The sequence below is a fragment of the Brassica napus genome, chromosome A1 (assembly GCF_020379485.1).
Source record: "Brassica napus cultivar Da-Ae chromosome A1, Da-Ae, whole genome shotgun sequence".
Lineage (NCBI taxonomy): Eukaryota > Viridiplantae > Streptophyta > Magnoliopsida > Brassicales > Brassicaceae > Brassica > Brassica napus.
Genome location: NC_063434.1, coordinates 4,939,559 through 4,957,550, shown reverse-complemented (window position 1 = coordinate 4,957,550; position 17,992 = coordinate 4,939,559). Strand labels below are relative to the sequence as shown.

Here is a 17,992-nt window from a genome sequence, read left to right as displayed (position 1 = left end):
TGTTTAGATTTTGATTTCTACATGTTTTAGATTTATAGTAAATCTGTAGAAGTCGGTTTCTACGTGTTTTAGATTTATATTAATGTGTAGATTTTGATTTCTAAAGAGTTTAGAACGATAGGTTAAGCGCGGAATGTGTATTCTAAATATTTTTAGAATACTCCTATTTACGTAGATCACGTATTCTAAACATTGTAGATTCAATGAAAAAAGTGGATTTCGTTTTCTACTTCGTAGAAAGTCATTTCTACTTTATTTAGAACATAATATGAAATTTATAATTTTAACTTTTTTATAACTGGAAAAAATATCACTAAGTTCATATAGGTATTTTATCAAAAGTTACTATTTTTCCAAATTTTTTTGTTTGTAAAATTATTTATTAAATTTATTTTCAAAAATATTAAAGGGTGTTATAGGAAAATATGACACAAAATATAGATTAGTCTAAAGGGACATAGTTACCATTTTTTTGCTCTAAACAGTCTAAACAGTTTTTTCCCTTTAGAGCAAAAAAATGGTAACTATGTCCCTTTAGACTAATCTATATTTTGTGTCATATTTTCCTATAACACCCTTTAATATTTTTGAAAATAAATTTAATAAATAATTTTACAAACAAAAAAAATTTGGAAAAATAGTAACTTTTGATAAAATACCTATATGAACTTAGTGATATTTTTTCCAGTTATAAAAAAGTTAAAATTATAAATTTCATATTATGTTCTAAATAAAGTAGAAATGACTTTCTACGAAGTAGAAAACGAAATCCACTTTTTTCATTGAATCTACAATGTTTAGAATACGTGATCTACGTAAATAGGAGTATTCTAAAAATATTTAGAATACACATTCCGCGCTTAACCTATCGTTCTAAACTCTTTAGAAATCAAAATCTACACATTAATATAAATCTAAAACACGTAGAAACCGACTTCTACAGATTTACTATAAATCTAAAACATGTAGAAATCAAAATCTAAACATTACTACAATTCTAAAAAACTGTAAAAACCAATTTCTACATATTAGTTGTATTCTACGGATAAGAAATCAGTTCCTAAAAATATGAAAACAAAATATTTGGGAATATTCACTTTTATATTTTGAAAAAAAAAATTGATTTTTTTTAAAAAAAATAAAAAAACGAAAAAGGAACAAAAAAATAAAAAAAACGAAAAAGAAATAAAAAATTACAACTTTAAGGGCATTACTGCCATTTTGAAAAAAATTAGTCTAATGGAACATAAAGTAGTATAGATTAGTATAAAGGGACATAGTTACCATTTTTTTGCTCTAAAAAACAATTTTTCCTATGTTATTCTACTTATCTTAACGAATAATCTTCATTGAAGCTTATCCAACATTTCACACGTGCATGTCTATTATTGGGGCCATGTGTTTGTTAGAGAGTTTATAGATATGGTATAAAAATGAGAATAGGAAACCGAATCTCTTCTTTGTTCTTCATGCTTTGTGAGTGGTGATTAAAAATGCTCGCCCCAACGCGCAATTTAAACCCGGTTCTGAACTTTCGTTTTCTTTTCAGCTAAAAACCGAATTAAACCAAGATAAGTCACGTGCTTACGTCACGTGTCTTCTAAGCAATACCCAAATCCAACGTAAGAAAAATAAAGAGACAGGGCTGTGACCAATGTAAAATCAACTCCAATCCTTTCCGATTCCGTCACCGTCGCCGGTGAGCTTCTTCTTCTTCTTCCTCCCCCGTTGAACGGTAGTATATTCGTTTTTTTATTCATGTTGGTTTGAGTTTGAATCGCGAATCTAAGCTCAAAGTTGAATCCTTTTTCTAATTTCTCTAAGACCAATCTGCTTTTCTTTTGTGTTGTTTCTAAATGTTTGATTTTGATTCATAAGCTTTAGACATAGAGAGATCTCACTGAAGGAGAAGAGAGTTATAACATGGAGGAACACCACTGCTGCTTTTACTCCAAGATGCTCTCAAGATTTAGCAGCATCAGTTCCTTCATGCTTATTTTGGTGATTGTTCTAGTGGTCCGTGTACTATATGTTATGTACCAGTGTGGCAAACCCTTTCCCAAAGGAGCTTCACGATCGTTTACTACTCTTATTGTTCTTGGTTCTGGTAAGAAACAGTCATTACTTATTTTGTCATATTCAGTTAAATGTATGTGCTCATTGATTAGATGAAAATGTTGTTATGTAGGGGGACACACGGCAGAGATGTTGAGTCTCCTCTCTGTTTTGCGCATGGACAGATTCACCCCCAGGTTTTACATCGCTGCAGCTACTGATCACATGAGTCTCCACAAAGCTCGTTCCTTTGAACACTCTCTAGCTGACAAGGTATATTGGTTGTTTGCTGATTTTTCAGCATGAAACTGGATGATTCGTCAACTTATTGTTGCTGATTATGTTTTGTGACATAGCCTGTTGCTAAGGAAGCTTCCTTACAATACACGCAAATTTACCGGAGTAGAGAAGTTGGTCAGTCTTATGTGACTTCTGTTTGGACTACCATTCTTGCCACTGTTCACGCTCTCTGGCTAATGATCCGGATCAGACCCCAAGTGGTATAGCTTCTTCTTTTTTTTTTTAATCTCATTGTTTTCTTATTATCTTAAGGCTTCATAAAACTAAATGTGGTTGAAAGTTTTTCAGATTCTTTGTAATGGTCCTGGGACATGTATTCCTCTCTGTGTGATCGCTTTCTTGTTCAAGGTATACCCACTTCTGAAGTCTATCACTCTACTTTGTGTATGACCACCTTGAATGGACCACCTGTGTTTTGGATGTGATTCTTCTTATCTGTAGAATTTTCATCAAGTGCTTGTTTCTTTATTTGATTGCAGGTGGTGGGAATCAGATGGTCATCGATCTTTTATGTTGAGAGTGTAGCAAGAGTTAGGAAGCTCTCGTTAAGTGGATTGCTGCTTTACAAGTTAAGGATAGCTGATCAGTTCTTTGTTCAATGGCCACAACTGCAAAAGAACTATCCTCGGGCTCACTACGTTGGGTGCCTGATGTAAGCTGATTTTTGGGAACTATCCTTATACATAGATTGTATTACAATAACTTAGACAAAGTTTACACCCTCTCTTAATATACAATACTACTACTAGTCTTTGGTTGCTCTGAACAAAAGTATCAGTTACTGAAGTTTTGTAATCAGCTTGTTCTGAAGCTGTTGAGCTTACAATGTGATTTGGTTAGGCTTACAATGTGATTTGGTTAGTTTTCTTGAAAACTAAATCACAGTAGCTCACTATTTTCTTTAAAACTTACTAACTGTTACAACAAGGCAAAAGAGAAAAGCATCTACTAGGTGTGTGACTTCACTTGAGTTGCATAACAAATGTAGTATGTTTAATTCTTCATTATAAGTACTTAATCAGCTTGCTGAAGTCTCTATCTTCTGCACATTTGACCCTTCTGCTTCTGGTGGGACAGAGGATTCTACTCTTTGGATTCCAACACTTCTCTTCAAGCTTTTGTCATCAAGATAGTGTTGGTAGACATAGGACATGAAACCCCAAATAGCCAAGATCATAGAAATCACCTTCAACCCATTCATTTTGTCCCGGAAAATGATGACAGCCATGATAGGAACCACAGGCAGCCCCAAGACGCTTATAGCATTTGAGAACAGAGAGGAAAGCTCGAAGATCAGCCCCGTGCCGCCGATGTTGAATACTTGCCAGGTAATAGCTGTCCACACTAGGTTCATAACGTAAGAAACCTTCCCAAGCTTATAATTGTCCATCTCACTGCTCAGAGTTTTCCACTCGCTGCTAGCGAAAAGCCCCACCAAGCTAACACAACTGGCCACTAGACTCATGTAGATGATCATATCCATAACTTCTGTGAAGGTCTGCCTCTTTAGTACTCTACGGAAGGCTAGCTGTTGTAAGGATAAGACTAGACCAAATCCAGCAGAGGCGCCAATGGTGCATAAGAAGCTTGTGACATACTGTGCTTTTGTAACTTTCTGAGAGTTTGAATCCTCGTTATTGAAGGCGAGGAGGGTGGAGGATATAGTTAGGAGCAAAAGAGAATTCAAAATGATGGGAGTGAGCTTCTGTGAGTTGAGGAAATAAGAGAAGAAAGCGTTGAAAGCTAATTGAGATGCACAGATGAGTGAATAGGTTGAAACAGGTAGGTAAAGGAGTCCTATAGAGTATAGATAGCAATCTGCTCCTACAATAACTCCAAGAACTACGTAAACCAATACACGGTTCCTAAGTGAGGCTGCTTTGCCATCTATATTAGTTGTTGTATGTGTTTTGATTGACAAGAGATAATATGGAAGCAGAACAGGGAAGCCTACGAGTTGAACTACCGTTGCTAGCCATTTGCTGTTTCCTCCGTTGTCATAGTATATTCTGCCTAGAATTGTAGCAACTGATTGTCCTGAGATGACAAAGAATGTGTAGACCGCCACCCGGAGCCACCGTTTGTATGTCTTTGAGTGAGTTACTCCTGTTTGGTTTCTTTCTTCTTGTACTGTTGTGTTTGGTTCTTTTCCCTGCTGAACTGGTAAGTTAGGGAAGAAGACAACACCAAAAATTAGCTTACAGTTTTATGTATAAATCATCTTTTTCTTATGTTTACTCACCGATGACTTGAAGTTCTTGATCACCATTCATGGTGGATGTAGTATATACCTCCTTGGAGATGCACAAGGAGGAGGTTCTGAACAAATTATAAGTATAAGGTATGATCTTATTATCAAGGTCTCTTGGTAGCTTATATGCTACCAAATGATATAGCTATATATAATATATATATTCAGAGATTAGGAGTCGGTGAACGGTTAAATTTTCATTGCAACTTGGCCCCCACATTTAGTGAATGCACAGCTATAAATATCTCTTATCTTGTTAATTTTTCAAGATGCCATTATTGTTGACTAAGATATGAGTTAAGTCAAGGAGGAATATAATGTGTAGCCAATATTCATTCAGAAAGTTTTTCTTTTGCCTGTTTAGTGGAGAAACATCAACATTACGCAAGCACAACATGCAAAAGTTACACGCATACACACACAAGTTGTGTGGCCTTTTCAGGTTGAATATATTCAAGACTTCTTTTGTCTCTATGGTTGCTTGTTCCGTGTGACTATCTTTCTCTTATGATGAGACATGTGGTTTTAGGAACACATACTTTTCACATTCAGACTTGTGTATCTTCCTCAACATGGTGGAAAGTCTTCAACTTCTTTTCGTCGAGGTAATGCTGATAGACAAATGAAAGGAAGCCCCATATAGCTAAAGTAATGGAGAAGATCTTGAATGCATCCATCTTATCATGGAAAACTATCACTGCTACAACTGGAACTATAGGCAACCCCACAGCAGTTACCGTATTGGAGAACACAGAAGATGACTCAAAGATCAATCCCACAGCACCAATAGTGTAGACTTGCGAGGAAACAGCAGCTGAGGACAAAGTCCTAACGTATGACACCTTACCGAGCCTGTAGTTTCGCATCTCGCTTGCTATAAGTTTCCACTCCCCACTAGCGAAAAGCCCTATCAGAACCACACAGCATGAGACTAGTGTCTGGTAGATAGCCATGTCCATGACTGCTGAGAACGAAGGTTTCTTCAAAACTTTTGTGATGATTAGTTGTACCAGCGATAAAATCAGTCCGATCCCAGCAGAGGCACTGATGGTGCATATGAAACCTAAGGCATACTCTACTCTTGAGACATTTCTTATGTTTTGAGACTCGTTGTTGAACACAAGGAGTGCAGAGGAAACAGTAAGGAGAAAGAGAGAGTTGACAATGTAAGGAGTGAACTTTTGAGAGTTGAGGACGTAGGAGAATAAGGCTGTGAAGGCTAACTGCGAGGCGAAGATGAGGGAGAAAGTAGAAACTGGTAAGTAGAGCAACCCCACTGAAGACATGTAACTGATGGCAGATGCTAAGAGGCCAAGACATATGTAAGCTAATCCAAGAGTGGTGTTTATGAAACTTGGATCTGTTTTCTCCTGTTGTTTGTTTAGTGAAAAGAATTTGTATAGAAACAAAAGAGGGAAGCCTATGCGTTGGAGAACTGTTACCATCCATGTGCTCTTTCCACCGTTTTCATAATACAATCTGCCCAGTATTGTAGAAAGTGCTTGGCAGGTGAGGACAAGGAATACATAAATGGAGATTCTGAGCCACTTCTTGTAGTTCTTGGTTTGAGGTACCGAGGATGAGTCATTTACCTCATGGTCTATTAGGTTTGCTTCTAAGTTCTGGTCATCTGAAATGATATAACATATTTTCAGATGCATTTAAAAAGAATCTACAATATTAGATGTTTTTTTATGCTTACCGTTGACATTGAGTTCTTGAGATCTTTCCATGAGAGCTCTTAAGAACAAAACTTTTTGCTTAGCGTTGACTTTGAGTTTTCTTGGGACCCTTAATGGTAAGGTTGTTAATATAGGCTGGGCACGGAGTTCCAATCTTAAATAACTTTTTACTTCAATTTCTTTTGTTATTCTTTAGCATCTTTTGAAGTGGACTCAGACGTTAACAAAGTATACAAGAATACATGGTGGCCTTGAGCACACTTGACATTTTAAAAGTTTTCAATGTTCTTGGGGTGTGTCTACTATATATAACTGTTTAATTTAGATGCAACTGGCTATAACTTATAAAGGTTTTGCAATGTTCTTGGATCTTTGTCCAAGCCTAAATATGACTGTTGTTTTTTTTACAAAGCATAAGAAGCTAAGCCCAAATGGCCAAAATAATCAACTGAGTGAGTGGAAGCATTCTGATAACATAAGAGAAGAGCGATAGCTACTTCAGTAATCAAAAAGTTTCTGTCAAGTGGGTATGACTTCTTTGTTTATACCTCAAGTAAGGGTCGTTTATCTTCAGAGCATCTTTGGAATCAATCTCTCCACTCTCTTTTTGTGGTGTGGGTTTGGTTGCATTTTATATACAAATAGATTAATATTTAGCCAAACAGATATATCTTTTTTTTTTATTTTGGTCAAATAGTGATATCATTTATTGTAGGAGATTTGTTACATCCCACAACGGGTTTAGTTATTAAAATTTATAAAACCTTAGATCTTGGATCTCTGTCTAGTCCTTAATGTTGTTACTCTTCTCTTCTTGTGTTTCTTTTTCTTCCTCTTCACCTTGAGGAATCTCTTGCTCTTCTTCTTGTTTTGGATCATCAACATAATGCTGGTAAGCATAAGAAACAAACCCCCAGATAGCCAAAAACATTGCAATCAACTTGATTCCACTCATCTCATCTCGGAAGAAGACAACAGCAAGAACAGGAACAACAGGTAAACAAAGAGTGCTTATCACGTTTGAGAAAAGCGACGAAACCTCAAGAATCAAACCCACACTACCAATCCAACAAGCTTGCCAAGATATCACTGCACCAATATTTATCAAAATGTAAGAGTTTTTCCCTAGCCTAAACTCTTCCATCTCCGTCCTAAGCATTTTCCACCCACCACTTACAAAGAGTCCAACCACAACTGCACAAGTAGCTACCAAAGACTGATACGTGACCATGTCCAAAATAGCCTTGAAAGTGTATTTCTTCAGAATCTTTTCGAACGCATAATCTGTTAAAGAGAGCACTAGAGAATAACCAGCTGAGCTACCGATGGCACAGATGTATCCAATCACATAATTGTATTTGGACGATGGGTTTGAAGTAGAAGATTCAGACTCAGGTTGGATGACAAGAAGTGTAGAAGATGTGGTCAAGAGAACAAGTGAGTTGAGTATACATGGTGTGAACTTCTGTGAGTTAAGGAAGTAAGAGAAGACAGCATTAAAAGCTAACTGAGACGCGGAGATCAAAGAGAAAGTTGAGACAGGAAGGTAGAGTAATCCAAAGGAATACAGGACACTGTGACCAGCAGCAAGCAAGCCAAGTCCAATGTAAACCAAAGGAAGTGTCAAGAAGGAAGTTGTTGTTTTATTGGTTAAGTTATTAGTTTTGGAAGACGAGTCAGGCTTTATGTAATAATAGCAAGGAAGGGTTAAAGGAAACCCAACTAGCTGAACTAAGGTCTCGAGCCATATACTGTTGCCACCTTTGTCGTAGTAAAGTCTACCTAAGAGAGTGGCTATTGTCTCTCCAGCTAAGAGGAGAATGACGTAGAGAGACACTCTTAACCTCCATGAGTAGTTGTGACTCCTCTGTTCTGTTGAAGATTTCCTTTCAGGTTCTGATCAACACATGAAAACAGGATAATAACATAAGTAAAACAAGAACACACGAAACAGAACAAGTGGTTAAACTACTTACCGCCGTTGACATGAATATGCAGTTCTTGAGTTTCTGATTCTACTTCCATCTTAGCAACCAGGAGGGAGCAATATCTCAGGGAACAAACAAAGATGATGTGTCCTTAATTGCTTATATATAGGCAAATGCGTATGCATATATTATTGTTGTAAGCAATCTTATTATTTACTCATATTAATATATTGGTTAGTAAAATAATTATTATATGGATAAAATTTGTTAGATGCACTCTTGACATGATGCATTTCCCCCCCAATGATTTCGCATTCCATCTTTAACCTAACCAATTTTTTTACCTAACAAGTATTTTCTTGTCATTTATCTTTAAGTTAGCCAAGAACTTTTTTTTGAAAATGGAATCAGATTATCTAAAAAAATTCTCCAACGGTATATGACCCATTATGAAGAAAACTTGTGACAAGAGGCCATAACAAAGCATAGAAGTTAAATAACAAGAAAATGTTCATGCGTGATGGTAATAAAAATTAGTGACATGGAGGTGGGCTTTGAGTCCCAATGTATTTAGCTATAACGTATCTACAAGAAGAAGAGACAGCTTCAATTCCTCTGTTTCTGGTCTGCTTTTCTCCACTCCCTCCACGAGAAGAAGAAAGATAAAGATGAACATTCTCTAATTAAGTACACTTTCTTATATGGCATTCCTTTGCTACAACGCAGCTGCACCGCGACTCTTGAAGATGAAGTTCCTCTTATGTTCTTGAAGTATATCTCACTCAGCTTCACCTTAGATGCTACCGACAACAAGAAACTGAATCAGAACCATGCTCTCGGAGCCATTTCAGTAACAAATCTTAAGTAACACATTCAATGCCAATCAGATCAAGGCGGTTTGTTCTTGCTACATTTACAAAAAGGGAGATATTGCTACATTTCATGATGATTTACCTGATACCGTGACCTGGTCCACATTTGATACTTGCGATTGTGATCTGAAAATTTCCTTGTCCTATAGACACAATGTGGGTACCATCAGAGTTAGGACTATCAGAAGCACCAGTAATGTTGAGTCTTGTGCCTTTGAAGTCTCTACATTCTACTAATGCTATGTGAAAGAACTTGCTGTTCACTGAGCTCATCCTTCTTACTATTGTTCTGTTCATCCCCACAAACTTCAAGCTCTGAGAATCAACACCAAGGAACTATGCTAATGGACTTTAGATCTATGCTAATGGACTTTAGATCTATGCTAATAAAAGAAGGGACATATTTTGTTCCATATTGTACATTCTTTCAAACATCATTCGAAATGTAATTTTAACAAAAAAATCACCTATCATCATTTCATTCTGAGAAGAAAAAAATAGCTTATCAAAAAATTTGACATAACTTGAAATTTATTACGACATATGCTCTTTAAATTACTTTTAGACTTAATTGAAAACTGATTGTTTACATATTTATTTATGTATTGTCACTACATTCATTCTAAAAAAAAATTATGATTTCAAATTTATTAATGAAATTAGTATATCATTTATAAAAATTTGACTTCTTACATAATAAGATAACATATAGATTTGGCTGCATATTTAATTAAATTATACATATAATTATTATTAAAATCTTAAAATAATTTTATATAGTTGAAAGTGTAACATATTTTCCACATTAGTTCATGATTTAAAAAATAGAATAGAAAAGTTTGGTATATACAGTATATACTTTTGTTAAAACTATTTGTACAGATTCATTTGTTTCTATGTCAGATGTTGCATCTATATGCAAATGCTTAAATATTATTCAATTGGACACGATTTTATATGTATCTAAATAATGTATATGGATGCAAAATTCATAACATTTAAAAACTAGATATTTCATATGAAAAAAAATGTAGAGTTTGAATGCAAAATTTTAATCTCAGAATCCAAAATATTTAAATAACATCTATACAAATATAAAAGTAACTAGGTTTATGTTAATTATTTTTATTATTAAATATAAGTTGTAAAATAATATTTTTCTGTTAAACCCGTAAAATCAAGTTTTTTGCCAAAATTAAAAAATCATTTTTTCGTCAAAACCATAAAATCAAGTTTTTATCCAAAAATACAAAATTATGTTTTCACGTCAAACCCATAAAATTAAGTTTTTTTCGTCAAAACTACAAAATCGAATTTTTTTACCGAAACTATAAAATCAATTTTTTTTGTCAAAATAGTAAATTCAAGTTATTGCCCAAAACCATGATTTTTCACCAAACAGTAAAATCAAATTTTTCTTGTCAATTTTTTTCACCATAACAAACAAAATTAGAGTTTCTCAACCAAACTGTCAAATTGGATTTTCTTGTCAAAATCACAAAAAAATAAAAAATCATGCAATCCTTCTAAAATTATAAAATCAAACTATCCGCCAAACTACAAAACCATGTTTTACACCAAATCACGAAAAATGGATTTTATCATCAAAATCACAAAAGGATGTTTTTTTTATATCAAAACTGCAAATTTGTGTTTTATTTAGAAATGCAAAATCACATTTTCTCAAAAAATTCGCAAAAATTACCCACCAAAACCTTAAGTTATAAAATGTAAGTTTTAATTAATTATTATTTAAAAAGTTTCTGGAAATTTCGAATATAATAATTAGTTTTCTAACAAATTTAATTTTAATTTAATTTTAATTTAATTTTAAATATTATTCAAATACAATAATGAATTTATTATCAATAATATAAATTATGTCTTTCATTTTTTAACTAGTAACACTCAAATGCTATTATAAAATAAAAAACAAACAATTTAGCATCATGATGTTTGTTGTATGTATATACAATACTAATTATAAAAACAAACATATTTGAATGCAACATTCATATGTTGTATTCTGATGATGCATCCAAATACAAAAAAAAAATGGTCTAAGTATGTAACAAATGTAAAACTAACAGAATGTTGATCAAAAGGTAAAATTTCTTTGATGGCAAAATATTTTAAATTTTCATAGATAATTAGTAATACATGGATAATTTTAATTAATATTAGATGGATTGATATATGGAATTTAGTCTTTTATATATTATTTAATATTATTTTTTGATGTGGAATTTTGTTACGGTCATTTGTAGCTTGTAAGTCGAAAACGGTTCTGATGTCTTACGATAATATTTTTATACGGTCCATCTAAAGACATATTTGAACCATGTGATTCTCTGTAGATTAGTAATATTTAAATTCTTGATACGACTTGGCAGAACTTGTTATATTTTTATTTAGATCAAAAGCTTATTATTAATTTATTTGTTATATCAAAAATTCGTTAGTGGTTTTGAAGGAGCGTTCTAGATTTGTATAGTTTTTTTGGACAACTGATTTGCATAGTGTATGTATCTCTCTCCGTGTCACTGTAATTGTCTAGGTACTAGGGTCTAGGGGGTTTGGCAATTACGTGATTCGCTTCTCATTCTAAAATTATGGCATCTTTTTGTTTTTGTTAGGTAAATTTGATGTTGACCCCGAAAAGAAAAAAATATCATTATCAAGACATTTGTTTGTATCATAAAGTTTAAATATATAACCAAACTTACTAAATAAATGTTTTAACTAATGTAGATATGTGATATGTCAAATGGATTTTCCTTATATTCCAGATATGATTGGACTTGATTCATCATTTCTAAATCTATGCAGGCCAAATCATTCTCACTCAAAACATCTACAAGATTGGTCATATGTAGAACATATATACGATTTCCTTTTATGTTTGTTTATGTTAAACATATATAACATATTTTAGTAACTTACTTGATCTTTAGACGAATTATATGTTAACCGTCATTCTATGGCTCTTTTGATCGAATGTTCAAAACATTTTAAACTAAAACTCCAAATTAATTTTAAAGGTGATTTATCTCAAAACTTGAGTGGTATATATTACTAAAGTATAAACGTATTCCACAAAGCTAATGTATTTGAATTGATTATATGCAAAGTGAATAATGGATCTATAAAGCCCGACCCGCCCATGGCTAATGGGCCATCCACGCCCGCTCTCTCGGCCCGTGGGCTCCATCCCGTCTGACGGTCGGTTCGTTAATATTCCAAAGGCTCCAAATCATTGTTTACTGACCCTGCAATCACCACCCGACCTTTTCCCGTGCTTTGGCCTCATTCGCACGCTATCGCGAATCACTTCCCGATAGGTCACCCATCCTTCCACTACTCCAGCTCAAGCACGCTTAACTCTGGAGTTCTTTCAGGATGTGCTCCGGAAAAGGTAAGTCAACTTTGGTGACATAGGTAGCCAAATCAATTCTTTTAAGCCTTTTCACATATCACAACTCGGGATGTTACAATTCACCCCCTCTCAAAGAACGCAACGTCCTCGTTGCGCCCCCCGACAGGTCTCAAGACGCCTCTCAGGTCGGAACTGAGATGGCTAACCAGCTCTGATACCACTTATAAAGCCCCGACCCGCCCACGGCTAATGGGCCATCCACGCCCGCTCTCTCGGCCCGTGGGCCCCATCCCGTCTGACGGTCGGTCCGTTAATATTCCAAAGGCTCGAAATCATTGTTTACTGACCCTGCAATCACCACCCGACCTTTCCCCGTGCTTTGGCCTCACTCGCACGCTATCGCGAATCACTTCCCGATAGGTCACCCATCCTTCCACTACTCCAGCTCAAGCACGCTTAACTCTGGAGTTCTTTCAGGATGTGCTCCGGAAAAGATAAGTCAACTTTGGTGACATAGGTAGCCAAATCAATTCTCTTAAGCCTTTTCACATATCACAACTCGGGATGTTACAAGATCATGATGACAGACTAGCGATTAGACATCAGTTTAACTTCAAAATCGACATAAATTTGAAAATAGGAAAACGAAGTTACATCGGAGGTCGAATGTTAGAATTGAGAAGCCACATGATCTTATGATGCTCGCCTTAATCATAAAAGTATTTCTTGCATTTAGTGACTTTGGTATATGACATAAATGCGCTTCCAAATCCACATATATATATATACGCTGATTCGGTGATCGGCTTAAAAGCAAAAAAGAAATTGTCAGAAATTGTTGTCGTCAGAAAATACATTTATATGCTGACAAAGATAGCAATCCATCTCGAATCTAGAGCAGTATCTAAATAAATGCCACCCTTGAATGCATGTCATGTTCCAAAGTAAGTCTCCGAATGAAAGCTAAAAGATTATATTGATAGTCCAGAGTTCCATATATACTCTTTATATTGGTAACTGGTTTTCTCAAATTCACCCCAGGCTCAACCAAAGCGCATAGAATTTTCACGATCTATATGAAGAGATACTACTTGAGCAAGAAGTGAACATGGGCATCTCCATGAAAACTAAATCAATCTTAAAAAAGTTTTAGTTTCCATATTGTTTTTTAGTTAGTGGGATTCTGTTTCATTAGGTTGAGACGTGTGTTGATTAACCACGTTTCACGTAGTAATAGTTTATTTCTTTAATTTTGTATTTAAGTATGAGTTGGAAAGAGAATGAATAGAAATAGAAAATTGCAGCAACTTGTTTTTGTTTTTTTTTTTTTTTTAGTTTGTTGTTCAACAAACTCTTTTACCTTAAAGGAGAGATCTTAATTGACATCAAATAAATCTTCTGTTCTAAGGTATCAAGGGAGTGATCGGATTCACTCCTAACACTATATGTTCTCATTGAGACCGTCTTACGCCGATAGTGAAAGGATTGCGGTCGCACGGACATACATTATCACTGACGTATGAGTTTTCTCCCTAGCTAACATTTTGTTTGGGCATATGTTATTAAATCAGACCGTTAACTACAATTACCTTGAAATGACTTTTCATCCCACGTAACAAATAATTCACTTGCCCAGTACTGTGAGCAATTTCCTTTCTTTTTGAAAATTTTATGTCTTTCCAAATAATTAATTTTCTTCTTATTTTATAGGATTATGGAATATAAATATTATTTTCAGTTCTATTGGTAGGGGTAATTCTGCTGGTCCACAGTCTATGTTTCCATGTGTGTTGATAAGATAGAAAGCAGAAGCAGTCAAATCTTTCTTGGGTCCATTCTCTCTTTAAGACACAAGGACGAACTCAACTTGTTTTGCTTAATATTCACTTGTTCACACCCATTAAATATTCGACGTGCACAACTTCTTTTTTACATGTAACCCTGGTATCAAATATTTCGATTATAATTTCTTCTCTCTTGCGAGCTTTCTAATTTTAAAATGTAGTTTCCCAGAAAGCATAAGAGTATATTCTCAACATGGGAGATTTATCCTAGCTAGAAGTATGTCCTTTTTAGCTTCTAAATATGATAGTACACCTTACAGAACCTGAACCCAATAACATATCATCTCATAAAATCATCCAAATTAGAGGAACTACAATATTACAGCAAAACAAACAAACAAGGAAAATATACTGTTAACACATTAAACATATATCACTAAATCTAATCCAAGCTCAATTTCTGTCTCATTCTCTCATGAAAAATATATGTACATGCAAATAAGAGAGACAAAATAGATATTAAGTTGCATATATATTGGAATTATCTCTCCTCTCTCTTATATATGTATATAGTACTACTATATAAGTGTATATATGTAGTTTCAAGCTAGGATCAATCAAGGCTCTTGCTTGAAGAAAATAGAAGGAAATATCTCCTTCAAGAGCTCATATTCACCTCCTTGGCGATACTCTTGATGAGCGTTAGGGTTTGCATTCACACTACCATAACTACTCTGTTCATATCCGTAATCCAAAGCTGAACCGCCGCTAGTGTAAGCAGACGACCGAAACATGTCATGAGTGAAGCTTCCCGGAGTCATGAAGTCAGCGGAGTACATAGCAGCCGCGGCGGAACTTCCCCGGAGATTAGTCGGAAGCGGGTGATTGTGTTGACCCTCGTAAGTTGTAATCACAACCGTTGGATCTTGGAACGATCTCTCCACTCGCTTCTTCACATTGCACCTTTGCGTTGTACATCTATAGTAACTCCTATTTTCGTTTGCATTTGCAAAGTATTAGTTACACTACACTAATATAAATTTCATGTCTGAAACCATAAAATGCAAATGCATAAATAAATTGAATTAATACCTTGGATAAATGCTGTTTTTGACGGCCTTTTGGCCGTACTTTCTCCATCTATAACCATCTTCAAGATGATCAACTTCGCTTTTAGTCATAAACGAGACTCGTGGCTCTCTTTGTTTCTTCTCCTCCTTTTTCGTTTTACCACTGAAATAATACATCATAGATTATTACAACGTACTAGATTAAATTCCAAAATAAGGGTATCATCTGATTTTCCAAACTATTTCATCATAAAAAAGTATAATCTAAATGACTTACACTTTTTTGGAGATTCGATTTTCTTCACCTCCATATCCAACTAGCTCTCGTTTCCTCTGGCTCTTACCGGAATCTTCGCCGGGATGATCAGCCTCGCTAGAGGAAGAAGATGCTGAAACCCTAGTTGGAGTCTCACCGATAACGTCGTTAGTTACATCGTGCTTCGATTCTTGATCGACCAAAGAGTTGAAAACCTCTGAGGAAGAGGGAGAAACACCTAAAGTTTTATGAAGTAAAGAGTCGTACGCTGCTCCGGGAGAGCTTTGGAAGCAATCGGCTAAGGAGTAAGAAGATGGAACAAAACCGTTGTTTCCGTAAGAAGATGGAGTTGAAGTAGGGAGATTCATCAGTTCGTACAAAGACAAGGATGACAGGTACTGGTAGCTGTAGAGATCTTTGGATTCATTAGACATGGTGAAGAACAATGAGAGAGGAAAAACGTGGAAAGTAGTAAAGAAGATAAAAGAGGAGAAAAGCCTGGGGATTAGGTTTTTTCGTATGGGGTCTAGATTTGTGTTTGGACTTTAATTGGGTCTTCGTCTATCTTTCTCGTATTTATGCATTTTGAAACTCAAAAAAGGATGAGAGAGGGAGAGAGAAAGAGACTAATGAATAATACTATGCTTTTGGTTAATTTGATTGAGAAAGGAGTTACTTATAAAAATTATACTGGGATATAATTTCAATGCTACGTACGTGTGTGAATCCATAGTCGTGCTCATATATTTTATTTTTCTCTATTTAGTTTTTTGAACCTACTAGTATTACTATTAACTTAGTTTTTAACCTTTTCTCAATAGTATTTGTTTTTATTGCAATTTTTTGTTTCTGTTAAAATATTCACTTTAAGTTTGTTATTACCATCGTTTTATTAAATTTTCTCTCTTTATCGTTGTAACTTTAAATTAAATAAATAAGAAATATTGACAAAATAAAAATAAAACTAATAATGAAAGATAAGAAAGTTAGGGTCTGACTGGTGACCATTCGGGAATCAAGAGAAACGAATAAAAAAAGAATGTACGGGAACAAAATATCAGAAATGAAAAGGAATAGTTGTTCCCTTATCAAATTTAACAAGGAATAATTTTGTTCTTAAATTCTCTACAAAAAAAAGGAATGAAAGGGAATGAGAGGGAGTTATTATTCCTTGTGAATGATGATTTTTTTAGGAACGTTAGAGAATACATTATTCCTCACAGTTCCCTGATCACCTTTCATACCCTTAGTCTAGTTCTTCTATATTAGTATATAAATACATACTCAATGAATAATATATACTGATGTCATTTTGAATTAAAATTAATAACATCATATATATGCCTTTTGAATGACTTTTTAGTATTTGGCAATAAGCACTTTATATATAAAGCTAAGTTGACAAAACAAAAGAGTTGCAAAAGTGGCTTCTAGTGAGGAAACATACTTATGTAGGAAAGTTCATATTACAGAAAAGGGAAAATTACATATTAAAATGCAAGTCCTTATATAATAGTTCGAGTCTGGATCTCTCATTGAATTCTCTTGTATCAGAACATAGTTTCGAATATGTTAGATTATTTTTCAAAATTTTATTTCTCAAGAGATTGTTTTGACATTTTTTTATCAACGTTATATTACTGTCTTTGTAGATAATATAGAATAAACGAATTTTTAAACGAAAAAAGTACGTAATTGTTCGGGTCTTAAAATTCGTACCTTCTTTAAAATTCTCCAAAAGCTTCTTTAATTGTTTTTGCCACATTCGATAAACATATAAAACATGCAAAATCTTTGGGTTCGCTTAGCATCATGCCTTTTAATTGAGGCTAGTAAGTAAGATATGAAAAGTTCACACCTTCGACGTAATTGAAGGAGCCTTAGTCAGCGGAGACTATGGCTTACCGAGAACCGGAGACAGTCAGTCACCGGTCGCTTGGTGTGAAGAACGAAGGAAGAGGCAGTCAAAGATTCAAACGAAAATTGGTTTAAAAAATTTTGTAAAAAGAAAAAAAATACATTTGGCAGTATTCGGCGGACACATGTAAATAGTGGCACCGGCATTTGACCATAGCCGACACATGACTGGGCACGTGCTTGACTGCCCTCTCTTCTTCTTTCCTTAGTGGTCTCCAATTGAACTGCATAGTATCAATTTGATGTAAAATGAATCAGAAGTGCTTAATTTTGCACCAAACTATGTTTGATCCGACACTGCATCTAGCAACAAATATCAAATATTTTATTTTTATTTTATTTTTCTCTTAATAATATGATTAAAATATTATATATTGATAAATTAAAATTTGTAATTAAAATAAACATGCTAAAAAGATATATTCAACTGAGAGTTTTAGGTGATTTATATTAAAATGAAATTCATTGTTATTCAAATATTAATTTTAAAAACTTATTTGA

At 34.3% G+C, this 17,992-nt stretch overlaps 5 protein-coding genes across 9 annotated transcripts; 1 reads left to right on the top strand and 4 right to left on the bottom strand.

Annotated features, from left to right (window-relative positions):
* The first annotated feature begins 1,472 nt into the window (after window positions 1–1,472).
* Window positions 1,473–3,262, top strand: LOC106423574 (UDP-N-acetylglucosamine transferase subunit ALG14 homolog). 5 transcript variants are annotated; one of them, XM_013864375.3, is made up of 6 exons: window positions 1,473–1,699; window positions 1,885–2,107; window positions 2,189–2,328; window positions 2,412–2,555; window positions 2,644–2,703; window positions 2,835–3,262. In XM_013864375.3, the coding sequence occupies exons 2-6, from the start codon at window positions 1,924–1,926 to the stop codon at window positions 3,009–3,011; spliced, it is 705 nt and encodes a 234-aa protein (XP_013719829.1). In that variant the 5' UTR covers window positions 1,473–1,699; window positions 1,885–1,923; the 3' UTR covers window positions 3,012–3,262. The 5 variants fall into 5 exon arrangements, with proteins under 5 accessions (XP_013719829.1, XP_013719888.1, XP_013719941.1 ...); XM_013864434.3 differs by having other exon boundaries at window positions 1,483–1,699; window positions 1,879–2,107; XM_013864487.3 differs by having other exon boundaries at window positions 1,543–1,735.
* LOC106423402 (probable purine permease 10) lies at window positions 3,036–4,807 on the bottom strand. The gene is made up of 2 exons (XM_013864195.3): window positions 4,598–4,807; window positions 3,036–4,515 (listed from the first exon to the last, which is right to left on the bottom strand). The coding sequence occupies exons 1-2, from the start codon at window positions 4,626–4,628 to the stop codon at window positions 3,374–3,376; spliced, it is 1,173 nt and encodes a 390-aa protein (XP_013719649.1). The 5' UTR covers window positions 4,629–4,807; the 3' UTR covers window positions 3,036–3,373.
* Window positions 4,808–5,084: 277 nt separating this feature from the next.
* On the bottom strand, window positions 5,085–6,708 carry LOC106423472 (probable purine permease 22). The gene is made up of 2 exons (XM_013864280.3): window positions 6,309–6,708; window positions 5,085–6,236 (listed from the first exon to the last, which is right to left on the bottom strand). Exons 1-2 carry the CDS (start codon window positions 6,337–6,339, stop codon window positions 5,155–5,157), a joined length of 1,113 nt encoding a protein of 370 aa, XP_013719734.1. The 5' UTR covers window positions 6,340–6,708; the 3' UTR covers window positions 5,085–5,154.
* Window positions 6,709–6,948: 240 nt separating this feature from the next.
* Window positions 6,949–8,406, bottom strand: LOC106357405 (probable purine permease 6). Its single transcript, XM_013797082.3, has 2 exons — window positions 8,265–8,406; window positions 6,949–8,184 (listed from the first exon to the last, which is right to left on the bottom strand). The coding sequence occupies exons 1-2, from the start codon at window positions 8,311–8,313 to the stop codon at window positions 7,073–7,075; spliced, it is 1,161 nt and encodes a 386-aa protein (XP_013652536.1). The 5' UTR covers window positions 8,314–8,406; the 3' UTR covers window positions 6,949–7,072.
* A 6,166-nt stretch (window positions 8,407–14,572) lies between these two features.
* Window positions 14,573–16,827, bottom strand: LOC111200560 (WRKY transcription factor 28-like). The gene is made up of 3 exons (XM_022691784.2): window positions 15,596–16,827; window positions 15,341–15,481; window positions 14,573–15,238 (listed from the first exon to the last, which is right to left on the bottom strand). The coding sequence occupies exons 1-3, from the start codon at window positions 16,006–16,008 to the stop codon at window positions 14,866–14,868; spliced, it is 927 nt and encodes a 308-aa protein (XP_022547505.2). The 5' UTR covers window positions 16,009–16,827; the 3' UTR covers window positions 14,573–14,865.
* Window positions 16,828–17,992: the final 1,165 nt, after the last annotated feature.